Source organism: Parus major, chromosome 5, assembly GCF_001522545.3.
Source record: "Parus major isolate Abel chromosome 5, Parus_major1.1, whole genome shotgun sequence".
Taxonomy (NCBI): domain Eukaryota; kingdom Metazoa; phylum Chordata; class Aves; order Passeriformes; family Paridae; genus Parus; species Parus major.
The window spans coordinates 42,111,846-42,139,159 of NC_031774.1; the positions used below are offsets into that span (position 1 = coordinate 42,111,846).

At 40.4% G+C, this 27,314-nt stretch overlaps 1 protein-coding gene across 4 annotated transcripts in view; it reads right to left on the reverse strand.

Annotated features, from left to right (window-relative positions):
- SEL1L (SEL1L adaptor subunit of ERAD E3 ubiquitin ligase) overlaps window positions 1-8,198 on the reverse strand; it is a 36,354-nt gene extending 28,156 nt beyond the window's left edge. For 2 of the 4 annotated variants that reach the window (XR_004497724.1, XM_033514882.1), the window contains exons 1-3: window positions 8,036-8,197; window positions 963-1,000; window positions 390-612 (exon numbers count right to left, since the gene is read on the reverse strand). Coding sequence is in view for 2 of the 4 variants with exons in the window: in XM_033514882.1 (XP_033370773.1) it covers window positions 390-612; window positions 963-1,000; window positions 8,036-8,129 (355 nt within the window). In the remaining 2 variants the exon portion in view is untranslated. Of the gene's footprint in view, window positions 1-389; window positions 613-962; window positions 1,001-8,035 lie in introns of all 4 variants that reach the window. The other 2 variants (XR_004497723.1, XM_015631001.2) reach the window with 2 other exon arrangements.
- Between the last annotated feature and the right edge of the window lie 19,116 nt (window positions 8,199-27,314).

Genomic DNA, 27,314 nt, shown 5'->3' on the forward strand with positions numbered 1-27,314 from the left:
AGCCAGGGGATTGAAAAAAAAAAATTATGCAAATTCCTCTTTGTATTGCTGCTGTACATACACAGAGCACAGGATCTGTAATTGACTTCTATTGGAAGAAATCATGACATTCTCTATTTCATAGTTAAAGCTTCCCAGCAAGACAGAAATAGTAAGAAAAATGGACAATTCCTTCAAATGCATCTGAAAATAATTACTCATTTCAATTACAATACATTTCAAGACATTTCGATACTTTCTTATGAAAAAGGCAGCAATTACCATTCCATTGCAGAAAGGTTACACTAGCTTTTTCATATGTTCAAAATTACTGTTTGTATTGAGCCACATGCTGCAGTTACTCAGAGGCATCTGTGTAGCTACTTGTTCAAAAGTCTGTGAGCAGTTACCTGGACTCTGTATTTCTGCTTCTTCCAAATCCTTATTTAATAGATTTGACATTTCTAGAGAGTTCAACTCTTCCAGTGAATTCTCTTTTTCTTCCTCTTGACTGTGAAAGTTCTCTTCATTCTCTGATTGGGAGTCTGATTTCCCAGATTCAAGGAAGATCTGACCCGCTACCACTCGAGTTCCTGTGGAATGATCCTTTACCTGGTCCTCTGCAGATAAAGTCTGAAGGAAAGCAGCCACATAATTTAGAAGATTAGAAACTGAGAAGCAGCAGCTGGCTTAAATTCCATTTAAAAACATCTTAAAAGATACGGTTAATTAACTTAAACAATACAATCAAAAGTAAGCTGAGCTACCTCTATCAGCTCTCATTGCCTCTATCCCTTTCAGGTATTTGGAAAAAAATGTTTCAAACTTGTAACACAATATTAATTTTTCTGATGCACAGTAAAAAAATAAGACAGTAAGAGCTACAGAAACGCTTAAAATGAAATTAAATTAATGATCTGAATTTCAGACCTCTGTTCTCACTCCATAAGTAAAACGGAATGATTTGAAACTTATCTCCTCACCTTTGACTCCAGTGATTCATCTTGATTTCCTTCTTCATCTAGAAGAGACATTATAAGTCAATAAAATACTTTTCCATGAGTAACTATCAAAAATAAGACCTTTAGTTACAATACTGTACCATAGTTCTGAAATACTCCAGTAACTTGACTAATGCGCTTCAGAAAAACCTTATTCCTGTGACAGGGAGGAATCAAATGTTTCACAGATGATCGTCTTCCTTAAATTATTTTTTCTAAACCCAAATCACAGTCTGAATAGTTTGAGTCCAATGAAACTACTTAAAAAGGTGTGCATTAAGTGACAAAGGCCTATGGAACATAAGGTTTGTAGTCACCATATCAGCTTTAGTATGAACAACTTCAGCAGCGACCAGAACGTTGTATTCATCCCCCCATGCTTGTAACTAAACATTCTACTTTACAGAATGTCAATTCATTCTGCCTGACCAGCATATTCAAACCTTTATATAGAGGTTTCTCTTCAAAACTGTGAGGAATTAGTTCATCTTTTAAGACACTCTTCAAGAGATGCAAGTCTTAACTGTCATCTTTCTTGTCTAAAAGCTGTAAGATATTTGATTAGAAAGACTGGAAGAAGAAATGGTAAAGAAGAAAGGTTATTAGGCAGACATCTAAAGGAATATAGATGAAAAGGTGAAGATAATCGGAAAAGTTTATTTATGACAGATTTGCTGTTGTTTTCCAGAATGGTTTTTGTAACCACTGTTTTCTTGTTCCGTTATCTGAAACAGACTACTCATTGTGCTTCAAACAACCTGGTCCATGCTATCATTTTGATGGGAAGCCTCTAAAATTAACATCACTGAGATGTGACTGTTCAGAGTCATCAGAATCTGATACCACCTCATTCCAGAACCACCCCCCCCCCCATTTGAAAGAAGATGCCACAGGCCTCCCTGTCTCTGGTACACAACTCACTTACCTACATTGAAATAAAAGTTCAAAACATAAACAGACCAATTAGCAAAGCTGTCACTAACTCCTCCTATGTTTAGAAATCTCCCTTTCTGAGGCTCTGGGGTGCACAATGCTGTGTAGCAGTGGCAAAGCAATGATGGGCTGGAGGCCTGCACCCTGATTGAAAAAGGTGTCTAATAGAAGTTAACACCCTATATATGAGATACATTTGGTATGTTACAGTTAGCCATGAAAGGCTACCTGCACAAACACTTCCAACAGTTTATAGAACTCTGCTGACTCCTTTACGCACTTAGCAGCAAACAAAACTTGCACAATTTTCATTGTCATGCAAGTAAAGTGACCTACCAGAGATAAACAATCTCTGAAGCAACGAATTCCAAACATGACACTTCATTGGTTCATGTTTTGAAGCCTACTACAATATAACTATATATAACCCTAGCAATGAAAGGGTTAATCTTGGAAATTGCTTTCTGAAATCTAGATTCCATATTGTTACTTGAAGTACAACCTTTGATTGGAACAAGTAAAAAGATGAGGGAGAATTCAGCTTTAACCCGTAACAGTGTAATAGAAATTAAGAAAAAATGTGAAGACTTGTAAGTGTGAAGCTGCAAAACTATGGTGATGAGATGATTGAGAGTACAACTGAGACATAAAAAAAGGATGTTGAGGACAGTGAAGAGGATGTAAAGTTAAGAGAGTTTGACTGCCAGCAGGCATGGGATTAAAAAGTATCTAGAACAGTTGATGCAGGTAAGCAGCTGTACTCTGCAGGTCTGAAAATGACAACGTGTAGAGTACTTCGGAAGAACTTGTGGAGACAGCAAAGAGTCCTCCAGATGAAACAGATCCTTGCAAGGAGCAACAAAGACAGCTTAAGAACAAACACAAATTTGGAAAAAAAACAACCACATTATGAGGCATAAGGAAAAAACGAGGCTAGCTGCATTTTTGGCAAAGACTTCAGGGCTTAGCAGCTTGAGTAATCTAACAGATAAGAGTGATTGTGGTAAAGTCATAAGAAGTTCTACTACCATACTTTGACACTCCAAATCATATGACAACTGGTCCTTAAATTCAGTAAAAGTACACATACAGTTAGGATACTTGTGGGTGTTTCTATTTTCAAATTATGAAAGAAATTGTCATTTGCCATGTTTACCACATATTACATTCTATTATCCTAAATAATTTTGACCTAAAACCAAATGCCACCTTTAAACTTCAGAGCTTGCCAAGTTATCCAGACATGCTTCTGGAGAGTGGGAAAGCTAAGACAAGATAACCTACCCAGTAGCTTGTATGTCCCTTCTAATATATACAAAGCACTTATAAAGTACCTGTAATTGCAGTAGGAAACATCGTATTTGTTTTTTTTTTTTTAACAGTTACACTAGCTAGGGTGATTGTTTTGTCTGTAAACAAAACATCAGCCTATATACCTGACAGCACTAGAGCTTTCTAACATTTCGGGAAAGCTTCACTAACTGATTTCAATCTGTGGTGGTAGGCTCATTTTAACTCAAAAGACCACACAAGAACAAATATAAATAGGGCTATGCACACATATCAAAGGACAATTTTATTATAACTTCATATGCAAAGCAAAATGTTTACTAAACTGAAAGGCACCTGAGCAACATAAGGCAGAGCTCGCTGTTTGCTCTTCTTCCTTTAGAGTAAATAAACCCATTTCCTTTCCATTGCATCATTTAAATTTTCTCTGAAGAAACCAGCTTTGTTACTATGAAGTTATACTTGAACAACTGTTTTCAAACAGTGGTTCCAAAAGGCACTAAAGCAAAACCAAAATATTAATTTAACTTTCCTTAGCTCTGAGACTTCTTTCTAAGGTAGGAAGATGAGGTTGCAGACCTAATGAATAGTATGACTAAAGGAGGGATCACTTACAGCCTTGTTGTTTCATGAAACTGCTGACTAATATGCACCTACTACTTATAGAAGTGTGTACTCCTACGAAGCAGTTAGGAAAACTATTCTGAAACTGTTAATGAAAGGTCTATGAAAGGTCACAGTTGGACCTAAGAACAGTTTATCAGTCAAGGCTGAGCTACTGAACAAAGTCACAGATGTTTATGCACCTGCTTCAGAGATTAAAGCTGATAGTTTAGCTTGTTTTTCCACACTTCAATTAAAAAAAGTAACTAAGTTTTTACACTTTTTTTTATTTGGATCTGTTACCAAGGCTGTCTAATTCTATAAACCTCCTCTGGAAAGGCCAAGTGGAAATAAATTTCACAATTTGTTAAACAAGTTAGGGAGTGCAATGATCCATTGAAAGAAAAAGGTAGGCAAAAATACCTGTGGCTCAAGCAGGCAGCTGACAATGTTGTACAGAATGCTTCACTTACAAATAGTGCTGAACTGTAGACATTGTTGGGTGCTCTCACACCCAGCTAGAACTTTCAAGCACTTCAACCAAAATATTTTTTAACTATCTACCAATTCATATATAATTAAAAAGTATCCATTTTCCCTCAATTAGAAAGACCAGTGTTCAAGCATGCAATGTAAATATAGCAAAAGTACTCTGGCAGCCTATGTTGGAGAAAAAGATCCCACCATATGCTGGATAAAGATCTTACCATTTTTTGAGAATTACTGTTTTCAAAAGAGCACTGAGGAGAGAAGGGTAGAAACCAGAAGAGCTATGCAGTGTGATTCAGCAATAACATCATTAGCTTGAGGGAATTCAACAGTTCCAAAGGTTCGCTGTATTAGAAGAACAGATCAACTGATATCCCACAAAGCTAAAGGGCTGCTACTACCAGACAAGAAATACCACTAGTTCCAATGCTAAAATGGTCACTCACTTTCAGGAAGTAGCCAAAAATTCAGTAAGTGAAGTAGTCTCCTACAGCTCTGATGAATCCGAAACTGATTACTGGTGTGAGTTTCCTTCTAGTTTTTGCCAAGCTCTTCAAGCCTCAACAAAGCAACTAGTGGGATTCTGCTGGGAGCAGGGATCTCCCAAGTGGAGTGTGCCCACCTGAGGGAGTATGCCAGCTAACCCACCCGAGCTGCAGGAATAACACACCTGTCAGACAGTTAATACATAAAACTTTTCTTAATACAGTGGTCATTCCACCTTTTTTTTCATTCTTTTTTCACTTGTGTTTTTGTGCATGTTTTATGAGGTACATAATATGTTAGGACAAGAATACATCAATGTTTAACTTACAAAAAATACATGTAAAATGCATGCTCAAAATCTCCCTATGGAGAGGGGTGCATGAACAGAAATGGTTTGGCAGTGTCTGCTTTAGACCATACATGAGATATTTTCTGTAGTATTTTTGGCAATTTCCTTCAATGTTGTTCTTGTGCAAGTGACTAGATACGACATTGAAAGAGAATGCAAACTTTGTTAATCCAAACTCTGTTTATTTTCTTGCAGGAAAAAAAGTAAATCTTAAGAAAAAAATTATCTCCGACTGCTTCTCATCAATTTTTTGACTGATATATTCTGCACAGAAACAGGCTCAATAGCGTAGATGCTATTCCCATTACATGAAGCTTTAAAACAGGCAGTGAGTTAGGTAAAACTCTTTAAGTGGCACCTATTCAGCATGAATAGTTCCAAAGTATCCTTGGCAGCAAGTAAATTGTTCCCAGCTACAATCTGTGCAACATATTCATTTTAGTTCAACTAGAAGATTGAGATATAGGTCAACCCTCACACTGAATAAAAATCTTTTTTTTTCAATGTCGTTGCAATTGCTGGCTAGCTAGTCACAGAACTTAATCTCCAGCAGTTCCCCAGTAGGACCTGAGGCTCCCAACCAGGCAACAAGGCAAATAGTTTCGGGACTATTTTTCAATCAAGTAAGTAAAAACAGAAAGGTCAGGAAAAACTACTGAGCTCTGTCTTATAGAAGTATATGAAGGTACATGAGTGTGCTCATTTGTCCCACCAATCAGTGGGGCAGTATGAAAACATCTGCCTATCCATGGCTGAAGTCAGCCATGGAACACACAGAGTCAGAGGAAGCATCACTTCCTCTCTTCAGGCAGAATGAGAACATTTTTACCTCTTAGTCTGTGAACATGAGGAAACAATCCCAGGAATCAAATAATACCAGCAATCACAAAAACAAAAAAAGGGATTTTTTTCAATGTTTTTAATGAGTGATCAGTAGGGGATGCTGCTGTGATGACCACAAGACAGACAGTTTCATCTGGAGAACACAGACACACTTAGCATTTTTTAGTTGCTTTTGCCAATGCTTCTTAATATCTTTCCCCAGTCCCAATTTTAAACACTTTCATAATCTGCAGCAATATCATATGTTTAAAAAAATATTGTGCCCCTTTCCTTAGGCTTGAATTTTCTGGCAGTCAACTCAAGTTTTCAATAAAGTGATTTAAACAAAGTTTATGACAATATTTTATTTAAAATACTACTGAAAAAAAAAGTCCTCATTAAAAATTCTTCCTAAAGTTAGGAAATTTAATACTTGGACCATTTTTACTCATTCTTAAAACCCCTCCCACTATACTCACATCCCTGATGATTCTTTCCAGACCAGACATTAAAACAAATAAGCATTCACGGAAGCACTTAATACACAGTCCCAAGGCTTAAACCAGTCTCTTCTACAGAAAGTCATACTGTCACTGTGGGAAATCAAATCTTGAAGTGAGGACAAGTTTCAGAATGATTCTTGCCAAAAACTGGAGCACAAAATGTATTCCTCTCATAGCTTCCTGCCAAAAGATGTACTTTGAACATTCTCTCCTACTTAATTGTGGCTATCAATGAACCGTTTGACATCACAGTAGCAATTTCAATTTGTAAACAGCTCCTAAGTCTACATTCATGTACTGTGCTTTCTTTGACTTATTAATTGTATTAGTTCAATTGAATCAAAACATTTTGTAACAGGCTGAATTAAACTATCAGAACTTTATGCCAACAAACAATTTTGTGATAGTAGACAGTCAAGACAGAAGAGCTGCATGGTAGTACAGCCACTGATGCACACCTGACCAGCCCTTATCACTTAACTTCCACATATACAACAGATGGTTGATCTGACATTCACAGTCTCATCTCACCTTAGCTTTCTTTCTTCATATACACTATAAATGAGAACACATAGTTCTAAAGTTTGGCTACATCTCTCTGGTTTGACGGAACTTGTCTGTATCCCCTCCATAATTTCTAAAGTGCCTTGCTGGCTTATAAAGTGACCTACACGCTCATATAATCCGAAGTCCAGTAATATTACTTTAAATTTCAACTTCCTATCACATACAGGAAAATCAACCCCAAACGACTGAACTTACCGCTAGAGAGAACGATAAGTTACTTTCCTGAAATAGTGCAAAAGCAAATCCCCAGTAGCACCACATATGGCTGTCGTTAAGGTAGTGGCTTCTGGCTTTATAAATAAATGCACTGCACATCCCCCCTACCAGCCCATGGTGGAAAGAAGGGTGTGGGAGGTAGAAACCCCAGGAAAGGAAGTAGATGACAACACATGCGAATCAGACAAAACCCGAGCTGCAGAACAACAAAATAGGGATAGGGAAAAAAATAGTACGGGGACATAAAGCAGAACGCATAAATGCTCTCAACATACAGACATAAGAAAACCGTTCTGATAAGGCTGAAATCAGCATTATCACCGCCTCGGGGAGAAAATGCGTTCTAGGAAGAAGAAAACGCCTCACTTCGGTTTTAAGCAGTGCAGGCACTACAAAGTGGGCTCCTAACGAGCTGTTTAACAGCAGGCACCGCACTGAGCAATGCGTCTACACCTACCAGGCCTACAGAGCAGCGCCGGTGAAGCAAAGCTCAAGCCAGCCCGGTCCCGTCACCCGCGGCCACGCAGCTGACAGAAGCCCCCCTTCCCACCTCTCCGTGGCTCCGCTCCGCCGCCTCAGCGTCCCGGCGAGGTCGGCGCTGCTCCCACGCACCTCAAAGCCCCAGCGAGAGCACCGTGTCGCCTCCCCCGCTGTCGCCGCCTCCGCGCCCCGGTGTAGACGTCAGGACCCACACAGATACCTCTGCGCCCCCCTCCCCCGCCGCTGGCCCCGGGGGGGAATGCCGCCGCAGCGCTCGGGCCCAGGGGAGCGTAGGGAGGCGGAGCCGCCGTACTCACCAGCCGCGGGAAGCGCTCCGACCGCGGGCAGCGCTCCGGCCGAAAGAGCGGCAAGGCAGAGCAGTAGGACCACCCAGCACACCCACCGCCCCATCCCGCTGGGCTCTGAGGGGCCGCGCCGAGCGCCCCCGACTCCGGCTCTCTCGCCCCGCCCACCGCACCGCCGCCACCAATCAGCTGCCGCGCTGACGGCCGACTACGGGCCGCTGGCAGCAGCACACGCAACCCCGGGGAACGGCTGGCTCTACATGGCCCGTTCCGATTGGTTCGGCGGAGGCCCGGCTCACCCGTCACGCCCTCCCGTCAGCAAATAGCGCCGCACGTGTCTCAGCGACGGCCGCTGAGCGAGCGGATCCTTCCGAAACGGCGCCTTCCATTGGCTGTTGTGTCATTCCTACAGAACCCACAGTTCCTTGCGAGGCCCGCGGCGCAGCCTGGGAGCGCGTGCCCCCAAGCGCCCGCAGTGGGGCAGGGACTACGTCACCCACAACTCCCTGCGACGAACGGCGCAGGGCGCGAGCGCGGCGTCGCCGCCCGCAGCCCCGCCCATTCCAGACCGCAGAATTCCGGGGAATGAGATATACTTTGTTGACTAAGAGTATGGAAACAGCAGAAAATTAAGTGTGTGCCTAAACCAGCACAGATGGAGTATGTGAAACATAAAGAGTTTAATGCGACTTCATCTTCAGAAAGGGTTCACTTCTAGAAATTAGTGTAGCGCTGTGGGACGCAACTCTTTGGTTCTCATAGGAATTGCATCTTTTTGTGGGTCAGTTAAAAAGCAAACGAGGAAGGGAGCTTGCAACCCAGCCTTTAACGGACTGAAACATGGCTGGGTGGTAAATGATCCCCAGGCGTGACAGGACTGTACTGCTACACAGTGCTGTGCTGAAATATAAAGTGGGGTTTTCCCACACTATCTAGTGTCAAGCCACTTCAGCCTTACAGCGCTATACTTGGGATCTCTGCAGGGCGAGAGCAGCCACATTTCTCCCATGAGACACAGTGGCAAGCAGTGGTGGCAAATGCAATCCCACCCAGGGCTAAGGGATTTTCTGCCTTCTAGGGAACAGAATGCCTGCTCTGCTCCAGACAGGAGTTGTCTGAAGAGCATGTAAGTTCCTTGGACAGAACTAACGAGTGGTTCTGATTCTAAGTAGGAGAGTTCTGAAGTACCAGTCAATTTTTTCTAGCTACAGTACAGCTAAACAGCACACATGGCTAAACAGTTTGACAGAACAAACCTGCACAGGTGTGAGAGTGTCATTTTTGAATGGGTCTGAAGGGGCTTCACCAGGGTGCTTCTCTATGCTGAGATCATTCCTAAGCTGAACCACCTATGTTTTGGTAAATGGAAAAGCATAAATCCAGCTGCCTGTGAATGTCACTCCCTGGAGCGGAGGAGGGGAGCCCACCCCATCTGGGGAGCAGTGTGAGGCCCCTGCGTGTGGCAGTGACAGCACTCAGGGATGCTGGAAGGACCAGCGCTGGGGGGCAGCATGAGGGGCCGTGAGGTGACCTGAAGCCTCGGCAGTACTGCAGGAAGTGGCTGAGGGCATGAGGGCAGGGGTGGGTGGCGTAGGTTTGGGTAGTGTGTTGGTTTGGCCTGATTTTTTTGGTAGCGGGGCAGGGCCACAGGGGTAGCCTCTGTGAGAAGCTGCTAGAAGCTTTCACCATGTCTGACAGAGACAATGTCTGATGGCTCTGAAGATGGGTATGCTGCTGGCCCAGTTAGAGAGGTTGATAATGCCTCTGTGATGATGTACTTAACAAGAAAATCAAAACAGCACATGTGAAGTTTTTGTCAGGGGTGGCAAGGCACTGCCACCAGAGGCCATCCCTGGCGCAGTGCGTGGCAATGCCGCCTCCATCTCGGTGTGGCTTGTCGTGAGCCTGGCCTGCCTGGCCACCCCTAGCCAGCCATGCTGCAGGCAGAAGGGCACGGGTAGCAGTGGCAGCTTCCCCTTCCCCGCACCCCATATGAGGAGAGGCATTAAACAGGGCCAGCGCCACAGCAGCTGCCCCGGCCTGCTTCGTGGTGGTGGGGCCACATGGCTGGCAGTGAAAACATGGCGAGTGACTCTCTGATGTGGAACCTAGATGAGATCGACCTCTTGGTGCTGTGGGATCCTGCAGGAATCTTTAGTTGTTGACAACGGTACCTACAAGCAGTAGTTTTTTCTTCTAGTCAGAGAAGAGGAAATAGTGAGGACATGTGAAGGAAAACAACATGGCAATACCAAGGTCACTGGAAAAAATGGAAGGGGAGGAGGTGAATCAAGCATTGGAGCCGAGATTCCTCTTCAGGCTGTGGAGAGGACTATGGTAAAACAAACTGGCCTCCTGTGGTGCATGAAGTCCATACGAGATGCAGAGATCCACTCACAGCCCGTGGGAAAAGTCGATCAAGTCCGGAGCAGGTAGATGCCAGAGAAAGCTCTAATCCAGTGGAAGACCAAAATAGGGAGAGAGGGCCCTTGCTTCCAAACTAGAGTAGCCTTTACTTAGAGGACTACATCCTATGAACCATGCCACAATAGTTTCAGGGAGGGCCCCCATGGCATAACAGAAAAAACATAACAGAAAAAAAGATTCCTCTCCCTGAATGAACAGAAGAAGGTCTTGAGTGATGAACTAATCAAACCCCCCATGCTCTGTCTCCCTGTGCTGTTGATAAGAAAGAGGAAGGGACTGAGGGGGGAAAAAGGATGTTTTAATGGCTTATTTTACTTCTCATTATCCTCCTCTGTCTCTGTTAATAGTAAATTTACCTTATACCTTTAAATTTGAACCTGTTTTGCCCTTAGGGTGTTTTTCTCCTAGTCCTTATCTCATGAACCCTTAATTAATTTTTTTTCCCCCTCCTCTGCTCAACTATAGCAGAAGAGGGTGAATGAACAACTTTCATAAGTGCCCGGTGTTTGGCCAATATCAAACAATGACAGGTAGCCATGGTGGGGGACTACAGGGCTGTGGGAAGCTGCCAGAAGCCTTCCCCATGTCTGACAGTCAATGCCAGCTGGCTCCAAGATGGACCTGTCACTGGCCAAGGCTGAGCCAATCACTCACAGTGGTGGCACCTCTAGGGAAGGGGGAAAAGTTCCTGCACAGTGGCAATGGCTTTGGGACAGAATATGTGAGAGAAAAAGCTCTGTAAACACCAAGGTCAGTGAAGGAGGAGGGGAGGATGTGCTCCAGGTGTGGGAAGTGGGGTTCTCCTGGTCCATGGAAGGTGGGGAGGACCATGGTGAGGCAGCTATGTCCCTGCAACCCATGGAGGTCGATGGAGAAGCAGAGATTCCATGCCAGAGCAGGTGATGCTTGGAGGAGTCTGTGACCTCGTGGGAAGTCCATCCTGGAGTAGGCTCCTGGCAGGGCCTGTGGACCTGTGGAGAGAGAATCCCTCATTGAAGAAGGATTGCTGGTGGGGCCTGTGGAGGACCGACACTGGAGCAGGCTGTGCCTGAAGGACTGACTGTACTCTGTGAAAGGTACCTACACTGGGGCACTTTGTGAAGAACTGCAGCTTATGGGAGGGAGTCACATTGAAGAAGTTTGTGGAGGACTGTCTCCTGGGTGATGAGCCCATGCTGTAGCAGCAGCGCTGTGAAGAGTCCTTCCTGTGAGAAGGAGGAAACAGCAGAAAGTGGTGAACTCACTATAACACCCTTTCCCTGTCCCACTGTACCATGAGGATGGAGAGGTATAGAATTTGTGAGTAAAGGCTGGAAAGAAAGATGGGGTGGGGGGAAAATGTGTCATTATGATTTGGTTTTACTTCACATTACCCTACTCTGATTAGATTAGTAATTAATTTTCCCTTATAAATAATAAAGCCTGTTTTGCTCAATCTGACAGTAATTGCTGAGGGATCTCTCTCTGTCCTCATGACCCTCAGCCCTTTTCTTATATTTTCTCTCCTCTGTCTGGCTGAGGAAGGGGGTGATACAGTGGCTTTGGTGGTCACCTGGTGATGAGCCAGGGTCAACCCATCACAGCTGCCCAGAGCCCTTACGGACTCCCTGCCAATATGTTGTTCAAGACTTCATTCAACAAATCTCTCCTCAGCTTGACCCAGTCAGCCTTCCTGCAAGCAGCGGTTGAACTAGATGACCTCTGGAGGTCACTTCTAACCAAATTTATTCTATATCTAAAGCTCTGTGTGTGGGGTTAAGTGAACTGGAGGAACAAGAGGAAAAATACAATGGGGGAAACAGATTTTTTTTTTTCTGAATTAGTTAATAACCTTCCAAACAAACAAACAAACAAAAAATAGATAATACTGCATACTGAGTTAGTTCTGATTAATTTATTATATTCTGTACTCTAAAGGTGTGGTAAATTTATTGCTGCCTTTCCATTTATGTGTGCAGCAGCCATAAAATTCCCATTAATTTTCTTAATCAGTTTTGCAGTTTTTTTTCTCTGAAGCTTTGAATAGAACCTTAGGTATTTTTACAGTGTTCTTCCTTTATTCTGTGCCAAAATGTTGTGGTCTTTTATGCAGAAGTCCAAGTGACAAGACAAGTGGTAAGGGCCCAAACTACATCCTTTGCATTTTAGGTACTCTTAAGTATGTTTTCTCAAACTATTATCTGATTTAAATTCTCAAGAGATTTTTAAATTTGATATGTTAAGTACTGCCTAGCTTGTGTGGCATGATGTAATACTGGATATTCTCTAGTTAAGAGAATGGAAGTGAGGGAGTTAAATTAGGAATACTTTAGTGATATGTCTTCTTTATGATTATTTCTCATACTCTGTTTCTTGTCATCTGTCTCTGTAGTTTGATCATACAACTATCTGTGTTGTACCAACATTACCTTTTACTTTGATTGTAGAAACTTTCTTGTATTTTTTTTTAATGAAAAACTGCACATGTGGGAGAGGTATGAAGCTTGGTAGATTTTGAAGAGCAATTTCCCAAGAGTTCTCCTTGCACAATGTTGTCATAAAGTTTTTTCAGCTTGCTTCAGAAAAATTAAAAGCAGAAAGCTTCACACACCTTTCAGGGAAGATTTCTGTTCTAAAATACTTTGTGACAGATTTTTCTGGCAAAAAGTTGTACAATTACTTTTTTTTTTTTTTGATTAGTGTACAAAATATATAGTTTTAAGCAGACTAATTTTCATAACTTTTTAATGTTTTAAAAAAAGACTATTTTGTTTAAAGCTTTTGCACACTAATTTCTGAGAAAACAATTAGAAGCAGGATAATACTTTTATATCTCCAGTGTTCATGGCAGTTGGAGTGTTATGATTCTAGCGAGGTCTATATGCAAAGTAAGAGACATAATACAGATGTTATTTAAGCAACCTAAGGGAGAAAAGGTGAAAATTGTCATAATTGATATTAACCAGTCTCTAAAATTAAGTGCCCAGTCACAGGGAATGACAGAGAGAGAAGCAGTGATGAAGAAAGGAGACTCTTCCACTATATGTTAGAAAAGAGATTGTTGCCAAGGCTTTTGTGAAGACTCCAGTCAAGAGGAACAAGAAGGATGTAGCTTGAAGAGCTGTCACCCAGTCTAGACCAGTAACAAATTGTAGAGGTTAGGCAACACTGTGAACTACCGGCATTTGCAAACACAGAAATGCAGATAGCCCAGGCTTCTCCTCTCCAAATGGTAAGGGTTGAAGCTCATTAGTGAAAACATCAGCCCTTGCTTTCTAGCTTCCCAAATACACCAGCATTCACAGATCTCTGCAATATCAGTGTGAGCTCAAATATCCATGTCTACCTTTACCCATTATTTGTGGCCTCCCCTACTTACCAGGAGAGTCTGGCTTGATCTTCAGTACAGAACAGATGCACACACTCATGCACTGTTCTCACAAGCATGCTTGCTCAGGTGTTCGATCTCCCACTGGGTGGTGATCCAATGTCCATGCACACACACTCTGTCCCTTACGTAGCTGCTGACCCAGAGCTGGAGTCTTTCCAGATATAGATCTTCTGTTTCATGGCTACTCCAGCTTAAGATTGGCTAGAAAAGTATATGTATGTGTACACATGGATGTGCACATACACAGGTGTATGCACACTTAAATTCTCTAGGGAAATAGTCTGGTGTCTCCAACCACTGGCACTTAAACACATGGGCCCTGTGAGCCACAGTCCCTGCTCTAGTTGCTGATGTTTAGATCCCACCAATACACACCCTATTCCTAGTGGGGAATGATCCCTTCCCCTGTTGCTGGCACTCAGATCTCAGTTGTATTCTAGGCTCTCTATTGTCACCTGGATCTACAACCTGGTGACCTGTGTCACCTGGATCTACAACCTGGTGACCAGCTGCTGGCAATTGGACATTGTAGCACTCGTGTAGGACAGAGTGAGGTTACAAAGGCAAAGTCAGTAATAGAATTTATTAAGGAGAGAGGATGCACTGTGTTGATCATGGGGATCAGACATGTATCCTATGTTTGCTCCTCTGCTATCCATCCATATCTCTAACTTTCATTACATTTTTCACTTCCCCTAATGAATCTATATTTTTTTCATAACCCTCACAAGTTCTTTTTTCTTTTTCATGACTTTGGTACACTCTCACAAAGATTTTCAAATATGCCATCATACTCATGAAGTCTTGATTTCTTCTCCATTTCCCTCCTCTGCTCCCTCCTCCCCTTTGCCCTTTCCTATGTCCAAGTAGTTCCTTCTAACAGCCCATCAATCAACAACTGAAAAGTTCTGGTCTTTGTCTACCTTATTACCTGCTCATTAGTGCTGGTGTATTCATTTCCTTTATTGCTTTATTGTTTTCCTTGTTACTCATTACTTTTATTACACTGAATGGTCCTTAACTAGAGAGCTTAATGAACCAGATGCTCTTACAGTCTATGTATTCTTACAGTGGCATAGAGGAAAAATACTCTTGTTTATTTAAAGTCCTGGAGTCATGCTGCTTTTTGTATTGGTTCTGGTTTCACCTCTGTTATTGAATTATTGCTATTGCTTGCTTTTTTTCTGTTAATTTTCTCAAGGGAAGAGCTCCAGTTATCTTCAATGAGATTTCCTGTAGGATTTAACAAAACCTGAGTATTACATACTCACCACAATTGTAATGTTAAGTCCCAGAGGCATGACTGAGTTGCTTATATAGATTTCTTCTGTGTACAAATTGTGCTGAGAGCTTCAGTTTGTGCCTAGTGTGGGAAACCTCCAGCAAGTACAGTTGGTGTGCTTGTATTAAAAATAATGATATCCAGTTGTCTGTGTGCTTGAGATGCACACAGATGACAATGAATAGCAACACCAACGAGTTTGTAGGTATTACAGTAAAACAAATCCTAGCCTACTCTGGAGATAAAGTACAGTGACATCAGGCTAACCTGTGTACAAGTCTGGTGAAAACATAGTATTCATGACTTAAAACCCATTTGTAATATTGTTCTAAGGCTGTGTAAAATCTGTAGAATTGTATTCAAGCCCATAATTTTCAGAAACTGGACAAAATGAAGAAAAGAAGAAATACTCTAACTGTTAAGTATCTATAAATGGAAATCACAGATGAGGGTGTGCTCCTTTTCTGTACTAATGAACAGAATCATAGAATTATTAGTGTTGGAAGGGACCTTTGGAGATCATCTAGCCCAACCCACCTGTAGGGTCACCTAGAACAGGTGATACAGGAACTTGTCCAGGTGGGTTTTGGGTATCTCCAGAGAGGGAGACCTCCCTGGGCAGCCTGTGCCATTGCACTGCCACACTCATTGTGAAGTTCTTCCTCATGTTGAGGTGGAACTTACTGTGTTTTAGTTTATGGCCATTGCTCCTTGTCCTGTTGCTGGGCAATCACTGAAAAGAGTCTGGCACAATCCTTTTGACACCCGTGTTTGAGATATTAATATGCATTTGTCCAGACTATTGATAAACAAGTTGAAATGTACGCACACATGTGAATTTTTATATATTAGTGGTTTTTTCACATGATTTCCAGAGAAGTGTCTTATGAATTGCAGTGTAGGTAAAATGAAACCATATGCTGTCTGCAAGCTAAAATTTTCATTTATGTTGCACTTCAGTTGCAGTTATGGATTTAGCAGTGGCAGTTATTTTAGCGGCAGTTTATAGAGTAGCCTGAATTACTTAAAAGTAAGAAAACCTCAACGGGACTGAAAGCTTTCAAGGGAAAATAGGACAAGATAACAAGTACAGCATGGAAATGGTTCAAGAGTAAGTGGGACGTGGTTTTGATGTTTTTCTTCCCAGCTCGTGAGCCCTTTTCTTGAAAGTTTTTGTGCAGACTGCAGGCTCAAGACCAAAGCCAGAGCTCTGCTCAGTGATCAGGCAACGAGCAGGATATTTATTATAGTAATAGGGCTGGGTATAAACTGGGAGAAATCTCCAGAGCTGTAATTTCAGGAGGTACACAATGGCAGATGAAGAAAAGTGCATCTCTGAAAACATCACATTTTGCTATGTTAACTATCCCCTAGCTTTCTGTGAATTCTTAGGTATCTAATTTATGTTTGCAGTATGCCAACACTGTTATTTCTTGGCCTTTTTCAGAGTTAGCACTTAAATATGGGCAGTTAGTATTCGTAATGGTTTGCTCAGAAAATTTGAGTCATTAATGTGGAAAAAACAGAAAACCATCACAAGGTTTAAACTATCAATCATAAATAAACAATTTTGGCATTCGTGCAGAGTGTCATTTATTCAGTAAAATGGTTAACAAACACTTGAAAATAATGAACATGCTTGTGGGATTTTTTTTAGGTTATTTGGGAACAGAGAATGGTAAGAATGGTTAACTGTATATATTTAGAAACAGGTATGTAGAAATAATTTACGTGTAAAATAATAAAAATAATAAAAGTCTAATACTTGATATTAGACTATTCAGAATAGATGTCAGTGAGACTCTATGAAGGACATCATCAGAGAACTAATTCAGGATATAAAAAATGGGACTAATAGAAAGCCAGGACTGAAGTGTATAAGTTGGGCTCTGTTCCTCAGGAATGGAACAGAATCTTGTCACCAAATTATATTGTCACAATTATTCACATGAAGTTTCCACTGCTGTCAGTTTCATTGTGTTTCTCATGTCTGGCCCCTGCTGCACTAACAATAGTCTAGTAGTCAGATGTCTAGAGAGACAATAATGGAAAAGTATCAAAACTATTTTATTTTGAAGATATTTGCTTTGGTGAAAAAGCTGTTCCTTCTAATGCTTTGTCATCCCCTGTTTATGGTTTAACTGCAATTAAAAGTGTAAGCTACAAAGTGAGATGACTGAAAGAATGTCTGTAAAACTGTAAGAAAATTCTGTAAGAATAGCTGGGAAATAAATTTGAATTAACTTTTCTTATTACTACGTGTTTTATAAGTTTTGTGCTTTGTTAAAGGACACACAGGTGTCAGAGATGGCTTCAGAGTTATGGCACTTGAGTTCAGGTATTGCTAGTCAGATGTGATTTAAGGCAGGTTAGTCATCTACTGCACCATGAGTATGAGCTTTCCAATGGATTGCTCAGGGCAAGCATCCATCAGTTCATGCCATGGAAGGACAAATGATTCTTATATTGGGAAGAAGTAACAAACTACACTTCAGATTTTTTTTTTTCTTTGGTGTGATTGCAAGTTTTAGATTTTTGGCGTATCAGTCTTTTTTGACTTCTTTACATTCCCTCAGGACGCTGGTGACCAGCTTACTTCTATAGTGATCTTTATCATGTGAAAAAAACACTAATATATAAAAATTCATGTGTGCGTACATTTCAACTTGTTTATCAATAGCCTGGACAAATGCTTAGCTGATCTGTAAGCCACAGCATACAAACAGTTTGAATGGGGCGCAGAGCTCACGTTGCAAACTTCAGTATACTCAGCTATAAACTGACTAGATGAGAGATCCAACTATCCATTTGTTGTGCAGGAGGAGTTCAGGCTTAGGAATAATTTTGGGTTGAGCAGAAAGCTGTCTGTACTACTTCTGCTGCCATGCATGTCACATTCGATTTAGCAATTGGGCGTTGTTCCTCAACAGTGCCCGTTCTAAACACTGAAGTAAAATAAAAATGTAAAGAAACGCGCTTGCGATGTAGATTAGATTTGTCCTGAATTGTATGTGGGTCCTCTTTACTGTAGTTTCTTGCTGGGTACTAACTCAGATACTTCAGAGCTTCTGAAAGCTGACAGCTGGGCGCTGCAGACAGTATTTTGAGGTTGTTGTTACACAGTATGGTATATTAGATGCACGGATGTCTGTATGTTCCATGGCCACACGTGCCTGCAGCGTGTGCGCTACTCGGGCCCGTTTGTGACCTTGGCCCGTAGCGCGGGGTCCCCGCCCGCTGCCCGCGGCGCCTGCGAGAGCCGCCAGGTGTCGCTGCGGCGCCAGGCTGGGGCCGGGAGAGGCCGCCCGGGCCGCGGAGCGGAGTGCGCAGGGCAGGGAGAAATAAAGGCTCTGCAGGTAGTCTCCGGCGTTTTCCCTGCCGCTTACACTTAGGAATTGCGTCTGCTTTGGAGTGTCTGAAAACGCCTTGAACGCTGCTGCGGAGCGCTGTGCCCTGCGGCGAGGCCGCTGCTACTGACTATGCCAAGGGACATGGTGCCCAGCGACAGGGCGAGGGCAAGAAGCGCCAGCTGAAACACAGGAGGCTCTGTCTTAACTTGAGGAAAAGCTCCTTTGATGGCAGGGCAACAGCACTGAACAGGCTAGCCAGGGAGCCTGGGGAATCTGCTCTCAACAGCCGCCTGGATGCGATGCTGGCAGCCTGCTTTGGGTGAACCTGCTTTAGCAAAGGGGTTGGACGACATGGTCTCCAAAGATCCCTTCCAACCCCATTCTGTCAATTCTGTGAAAATAACAGGCAAAGCTTTTCTGGTTCAAAGTCCACTTTTTGAGAAGTCTTGCCTTAATCTCTCAAGACTTACATAGCTCAACTGTGAAATGGCATTAGTAATGCATCCCTTCTCTACTGAAAAAGAACTTGCTTGTGGAGTGATATTCTGGTATTTTAATAATAAACCTATTTAAATCTTTGGGTAAAAACCTCAAAGAAAGCAAATGCAAGGAAAAATTGACTTCAATACAGTAAACAGCATGTGGCATCATTGTGCATAACCTGCCTCACCGAGTTGTAGAATAATAGCTGATTTTTTCATCATGAAAACAAGTGTTCAGAGGCTGAGACATTTTAATCTCTAAACGTGTTTGAAGTATGTGTATCCAAAAACATGAGGAACAGTTTATGTTTCTATCCTTTTCTTTTTACTTATACTTTTACTTTGGTGGTTTTTAGTTGTGAGGGTTTTTTTTCAGCTTGTTTGTTGTGTTTGTTGTTTAGTTTTTAGTTTTTTTGTTTGTTTTATCTAAATGGGACTGACTAGGTAACTTTGTTTTCACTTTTAAATTCTAAGCAATTTATAACTCAAAACAATGTCATATTGAAAAAGCACGCTTTTCTGATTTGAGATTGAAAGATGAATGTTGTAATTTTTATATAACATGTTCCAGATAACTGTTGCTAAGTCTTCTTGTCTGATTTAAAACTGGTCTTTCCTTATTGCTGGTGGTGTAGCTGAAGCTTGATATTACAAGTGCATCCAGTTCCAGTTTTGTAATGATCAGTGTTTGTTTTTATCCCAAATTTTATATCTTTGTTTCTTTTTGTTATATTGACTGCTGAAGTGAACCAGCACGTTATGAGGGCAGAAATAGATCAGCATTTAATATATACTGTACTTGCTGATGAAAACTTTGCTAGTGTAGAGGATTGGCAGAAGACACTGAGACTTTAAAGAGAATAAATAAAATTGATACCAAGATAGCTCTGTTATTTTATATATATTTTCTAGGATATTTTATTGTGTGGAACAATAAGGCAGAGATATGGGTATCTTCTTAGGGACTTCAGGAGGAGGAGCAGTTCAAAGGTCAGATTTTCTTTGTGCATGAGTATTACAATCATATATTTCAAATAAAGCAAAATGGGATTGGGGACTGCCCTAGATATTTAAGGCTGTATGGTTAAGTGGCTGCAAGAGCTGCTTTGCAGACATGTCCTACACCTTTCTGGACTAGAGTCGTTTGAGTTTGTTTCCTCTACCATGCTGAAAGTTTGTGACTGGAAAGCAGTGTAGCCTGCTGATTCCTTTCTTTAAAGTCAAATTTCCCCAAAGTTCATGGAGAAACAATTAGGCTACAGAATTTGTTAATGAACTGAGTCTTGACTTCATGCTTAGACTGAGGAGTGGCTTTTCTTCTGTGGTGTGACTAACTACCCATATGTGCAACAACTGTGTTCCAGGGCTCAGTATTAGGAGCTAATGAGGAGCTTCTTTAGATCAGAAGCCTCTAGCCCTCCTTTCAGTTGGACCTACAGACGACAAAGCTATTAGCTTTATAATCAGACACTAGTCAAACTACTGATCAGATATCCATTTCTTCCTAATGATATCCATGGTCTTATCATATTGATCATAATTCCCAAAAATTAACTCCTGTTATTCCTAGCTTAGTCAATGTATAAGTTCATAAAACACTGTCTTGACATTCAAAGATCTTGAACTCCTTCAGTTCTCAATGTGAATATAGTAATTTGAATATAGGAGACCTAATTTGAAAATGTCAGTTATGTCAATTACCCCATCTGTAAAATTAGAAATATTAATTAGGTTAAGATTAGTATATTTGAAAGGGACTTGTAATCCTTGAGTAATCTCTTGGAAATACAAGTATTCTAAAACCTCTCATGCATTAAATATCTTTTTATAGCTTTAGAAAAGTAGATGTTGCAGTCAAACATTTTTCTCCATTCTTGCTAATGTGTTTATTTGTACTTTTGATTAAGAAAGAAATAAATAACAAACATTTTGACTCAGTTTATGTGAATTACAACTCATTGTATAATTTCTATAAGGACTGCTAAAAATCTTGAGTTTAAGATGAAAATAGCGAGACAGGTTTTCCAGGACAGAAAGCATCATGTTAGAAAGCACTGTGATGATTAGCACTGTGCCAGTGAAATCATGTGCCTTAGAGGTTTAGTAATGGGTTTAATCCTACAAGAACTTAATTATTTTGATATTTTGAAACAAATTTTGAACTCTGTGAATTCTTATGTGATGTGAATAGTGTCCCAGAAATGCATGGTATCACTTGTACCTAAAACCAAAGTGTAGTGACTGCTTTATTGGGTCAGATTTTATGAAAAGAAGCTCATTATGAGGAAAAATTTATTAGGCCAGAAGCAAGTACAGAGTACAGTCCTCTCTGATTTTTTTCTTTCCCCACTAGATCAGGGAGTACATGGTGTCTAATGACTGATAACCTTCTAATTCTGGGATAGCACAATCTTTCTTTAGCTGTTCCAGATGTCTTCTTTTAATCTTCTGCTACTTGATGTATCTTTTATTTCATCTATTCTCCATTGCCAAATTACAGCAAATATATTTTTTTTCTGTTTCAGCACCTAGGATTTGAGCGATGTTTAAACCCCATTTTGTATTTTGTACCTTTAATTTTGTATGTCTTACAGAAAGCAGAGAAATATGATGTTATGAAGCAATATGTCCAGTTTTATTAGGGAACATTGGGCCTAACACTGACTTTTAATACAGGTACAATTGTACTATCCCAAAGAAGCACAGTCTTCATGGAAAATGGATGTATTTCCATTGAGATTAATTGTGGGGAAAAACCCATTTCTTTTCCCTCAGTTTCCTATAATCCCATAGCATACCCCCAAACGGTTTTATTTTTTGAAATGTAAGTACTTCAACAGCTGCAGCTTAATATGAATAAACAGTGTATGCATGTGAAATACAGTGAATGTATATAAAATCACCTGCCTGATATATGATATTACCATGCCATAATTCTGGGAGCTGTATGAGGTCTGTAATCAAGTTTCATTTAGAAAAGTAGCTGTATGATTCTCTTGCACTTATGCCTGCCTTCTGAAAAGATAAATCTCAGATTTACAGAAGAAATGTTTTATGTGTATTCTGGTTGAGCTTTTATGAGATGCTATATCAGCAAACAAGAAATTGAATTTCAAAGGATAGAGGAAAAGGACAGAGCAGATATAACAAAAAGGACTAATTCTACCTGTCTTGTCTCTCAGATTGTCTACTAAATTCTCTTTTTCTCTGTGTGCTTTAAAGCAGAGCTTCAGAAATAAATAAAAAAACTACTAACCTTGCAATAAAATCCTATGGTGACATGTTCTTCACATCCATTGTGAAGCGTACAGAAAGAGCAGGGGTTTTTATGCTAAGGCTTGGGACAAATAACCCCAGACATACAGATGCTGAGATGGAACTTTTCAGAAGTTTTAGTTCTGTATAAAGGAATTAAGCATATGCAGCTAAGCTGGAGCAATAGAAATGCCAGCTGACTTGCCTGAGTGTTCACAGTGCTGTCATTGTGAGTGCTGAATCCTCAAACCAAGACTTGCATTGGTATAGACTAGAAGGAAATACTTGTGTGGATAAGTACAAAAAGCAAACATCTATAAAATAGCTTGGTCTTTGTGGACAATTTGAATAGTAAAGGCACTACATTTGGAGACTAAATTGTTTATTGTGAGTTGCTCTCCCAGCTTCTCTAGTAAATGATCTCATACATCAGTGTTCAATGCTTTCTCAAATAAAACAAACCAGTCTGGCACGGTGCCACTGCCTCACTTCCGTTCACATGCTATTATGTTTACCACCAGCATGCATCTTTCTCTCCAGAGAAAATATACTAATGGGCAGTGCTTGACATTCTTTTGCTTTCCTTTTCCTTCTCTCAGTTTGCGTCAAGCTACCCATGCACTACAGAGATCATACTTTTTTCTTTTTAGTATAATTGAAAATGTCTTTTGCCTTTCTGGAAGAGTTGCATCAAAAAAAAAAATCACTTTTTCTACCCTCTTTTTTTTTTTTTTTCTTTAATAATCCTGGTCAAGGCAGTAGTTTATTTTTGTTTTGCTTTTTATCTGAATAGACAATTTAACAGGCTAATCATGAGACTGTGGATAGAAATGTTTAAAGTACCTTCTAATTTCTGAAAATGTAAGTGACATTTCTGAGGTCACCTGAAGCAATTGCTCTACACTACCATTGTCAAATCATGGAGTTATTACAGTTTTGCAGAGATGAAAAGCTGAACAGTCAGAAGACTGTTCACAGATTGTGATCATATCAGAGATCTAATATCCAAGCAAAGATTGTGATCACAGGATGGATTCAATAGCCCCACAGTTCTCATGGCTGCAGGAGAGTAAGGGTTTATGTGGACAGAAATGGCTACATAGATACTTATATGTCTCAGTTTGAACAGGTGATGGCACTAATGTAAAACTTAATGTAAGCTGTTTAATCTAGTCGTCAGCACGTGTCTGTTTGGTTTGGGCAGATAACTTGGGCTCATACTAGATTGAAATAATTCGGTTATGGGTAATACTCTTGTCTGTATTGGCTTGAATGGAAAGCATGAAGCATACTTTATTTCTTTATTGGGACTTTGGGGCATATACTTGGGAAAGAATGTGCTTGTAAGTGCTTTGTGAGGTAGGGGCCAATGAAAAATGTTTTCAAGGATTAGGCAATGATTCACAAAAATAGGCCTGTTAATTTAAATCTTTCCATATATGCTTCTTATGCTGTCATTCAAAGTGGTAGCACATTAGTGAAAGTCTCAGAAGTTAGGTGGTGAACTTCTCAGAGAAGGATACAGGAAAGTTCATTAAGGTTACATGGACTGTAAATTGTCAGGAGAATTAGACACTTTTTCCTTAATCTGTTCGGAATTTGTGATACTTGGAGTACTGAATTCCAAGTGGATGTATTAGGCTAGGGAATAGCCTCTCAAAGAGGGGAGAAGTTTGTCTATTGGGGTATTTACAACTGTGTAGTGAAAACACTGGGGAACTAAGTTTATTATTGTTCTTAAAGGATGGATTAATCTGTGATTTAGACATAAGGAATCTGGCCCTGGGGGGGTCACAAAAGGGGGTGGAGGGAAAATAATACAGATTTTCTTTAATTTGATTGAAAGTGTACTATTTATTTTGTTGAGTAATTTACAAAAGCCTTCCCATTCTTCTTATTAAGGCAGACCCTTACTGAAGAGTGGACTTTGTTGAGGCAATCTAATTTCATTTTTAGTCAGGGTACCTCACCACACTGATAAAGGACATAGAAGTTTTAGGGTGATACAGGTGTTGAGCTCAACTAAAACAGATCATGATACTTGGTGAAAGTGTCCAGCCTTTATAACAAGAACTGAAGTAAAAAACCAGAAGTTAAGTCAGCTCTGGGTATTCTTCTGCCTTTGAGGTCACTGACTAGGACCTAAATGCCTTTGATGCTTTAGCTTTCTAGTTTTGTCATGTGCTTTGGTATAGGGCATTTATATTGTGCAACAGCATCTTCTTCTCCCATCCAGCCATTACTCCACTGTCTGCTGTGTCCTCTACAAAGGCAAAAAGGAATAATTTCTATCAGGATTATTTTGTCCATCATCTTGATGGATGTGCCAAACACTGGAAGCCCTGTGGGGAAGGGATTGTCAAATGCACAAACCCAAAGTGGGAATTAACTGTCCATAAAACAATTAAGTCAGAGTTTGTAAACAGCCCACAGGATTAAGTATTGTTCACTGTTTGAATAATTTGGTAAATCCTTACAATGCCAACATGCAAGATTAATTTACAATGGATTTCTGAAGTGCTACTTGCTCCCCTGCTTTTTTGATAAGCTGTGTGAGTCTTTCTCTTTACCTGCTGGCATGGAAGACCTGCACAAATTACAGGTGTATTCATCCTTGGCTGCTTTGGAGTAATGCCACAAGAGAAAGAGTGCTTGCCTTTGAAGATTGATTCCAGTCTCTGATTCCTTGATCCAAAAAACCAAAGCAGCATAACTGCTTCAGGAAGGTTTATATCTTCCTGTGGCACCTGGTAGTCAGCAGTCAGTCTATCCGCTAGGTGCAGACCTAATTTGAGAGAGTAGTAAAATCTTATTTTCTAGTTGCTGGGTATGAAAAGCTACACAATTTCTCTATAGAGGCTTAGTGGGATTTCAGTTAAGGTGAATAGCCCTCAACTAGAGAGAGAATTGTCTGATAAAAGCAGTCAACCAGTCCCCCAAAAGATTTTTATGGCAGAATGTATTGGAGACATCTGCTAAACGGGACAGAGCCAGCCCCCGGGCCATATGCTTCATGTCCCTGGCATATGCGCAACTAAGCACAACAGCACCGAACATATTGGGAGAGGTATGGATGCCTCTCCACCATCTCCTCCCACTCCTCAGAGAAACAGAATGGAATAAACTTTTGCTGCGTAAAAAAACTGTATTAGAAATTCACCGACCCTTAAGCAATGATGTAATCAAGAGAAGAGTCAGAACACCTCTGTGCCTGTCCAGCTCTGACGGTCACTTTTTAACGGCAGCTCAGAAGCTACCTTTGTTTTCTGTTTGTGTTGGGAAAGAGTAGGGTTGCAGAATTTTCTGTCTCTCAACTCCCATTATGCTGCTTCAAAACCATGAGACAGAGTGTGTGTCAGGGGTGTTGGCATCCAAGGTGAAGTATTTTCTGGTTCTCTTAAAAGTGATTTCTTTCAGCTGTGTTTCTCACAGGTGACAGTTCTATCTTTACATTGTACAACAATTAAGAGTCTTCTAGGTTTATATATTTCCCTATATCTTGTGAAAATAATAAGAAGTAATTGTCAACATTCAAAGTCAAGTGAAAAGCATTGAAGTAGCAGTTACCTAAATTTTGCTTGCAGTTTCATTTGATTTTTTTTTCAATTAAGTATGTTTTCTTCCATGTACATTGTTACTTAGACAATATTATTGTACTGTTTTTTATCCCCCAGTTCTTTCAGTGTAAAACTGACATAGGGATATTTTTGTCTAACTTGATGTGTACTTTGTCCCTATGTTAAAGCAAGCCATTGGGGGGTAAAGTGAATACCAAAATCTAACAGTAGTAAGATGGCATTTTTAAGGTATACTATGAAAGTATATTATGAATAAGATATATTATGAATCAGCCTCCAGTTGATAGATATAAATTGGGTTATCTGTTGCTAAACTGAAAGTAAAATTATAAATAATGATGCAGTACAGATAGAAATATTTAGCAGCTGTTCCTGCTCTGTTTTTCAACCCTCCTGTGATAGATAGTATACATTTATTTGTTACATTCAAAGTGCAGTATGGGGTGCACTGGGTAAAAGTAAGTACATTATGACCAGAAGTTCTCAAATCCTACTAGATAAATAAATCCAGCATTTGTGTTCTGAGCCATTAATTAAATATTAAAGACTGTTGGAGAGTAGAGAAGCTCTGTAACAATGCAGGAGTACCATCGTAATACAAATACTTAGGAGAATTATAAGGAACTATCCACGACTCAAAGAATAGCTACTTTCACAGAAGTCTTGGCAACAGAACAGAACAGTTTGGATGCCATCTACAAAAGGTTAGAGACGAAGAGCATATTATTGTCAGTCAAGATGGTTTTATGGAAATGTGTTCTGTCAAACAAAACTGTCATCACTTGACAAGATCATAGATCTGGCTGATAAAGAGAGCAGAATGCATATAGTGTACTTGAATTTCTCAAAGGCGTTTGTCTTATCACTAACATCTTGATGGGGGAAACCAATGAAATGTGTCTCTAAGAGGTTATATATTAGATGGATTAAAATCTGGCTTTGTGGTAGATCTAAAAAGTTGCTATTGGGAAGAAAACAGGCTGTCTGTTTTCTGACAAGGTACCTCAGGAATCCTGTTTGCTTTATGTTATTTGGCAGTTTAGCAATGTTCTGAAATGCTATTTAAATTATTTAATAGCAAATAATACTCTAATTATAATATTGCATTGTAACAGTGTAATCTAAATTATTGAACTCATCACATTCTTTACAGATAAATAGAACATAGTATGGATAGGAGTAGAGAATACTGGCCATACCTATTCAAAGAAACTCCTGAAAAGGAGTAACTTAGAGCAGTAATTATGAAAGTGAGTACCTATCACTATACAGGTTTTTACTGAAGTGATCAAAATGTTTCTGCTATGAGCACTGGGACTCTACTGAAAATCGGAATAGCAGGTAAACAAACAGATGTAGTTTTACATCTGCATGAAATACTGGTAAGAGTTCTACATTCTTATGTCCAGTTTAGAACTTTCTATCCAAAACCAATATAGCAACATTGGTGGAACTTCAGAGAAGGGTATAAAAATGATCCTTGGCTGGAGATGGATTTAAATACATAGATATATTTCTCTTCTTTCTCTGGAGTCTTGAAGTTGACT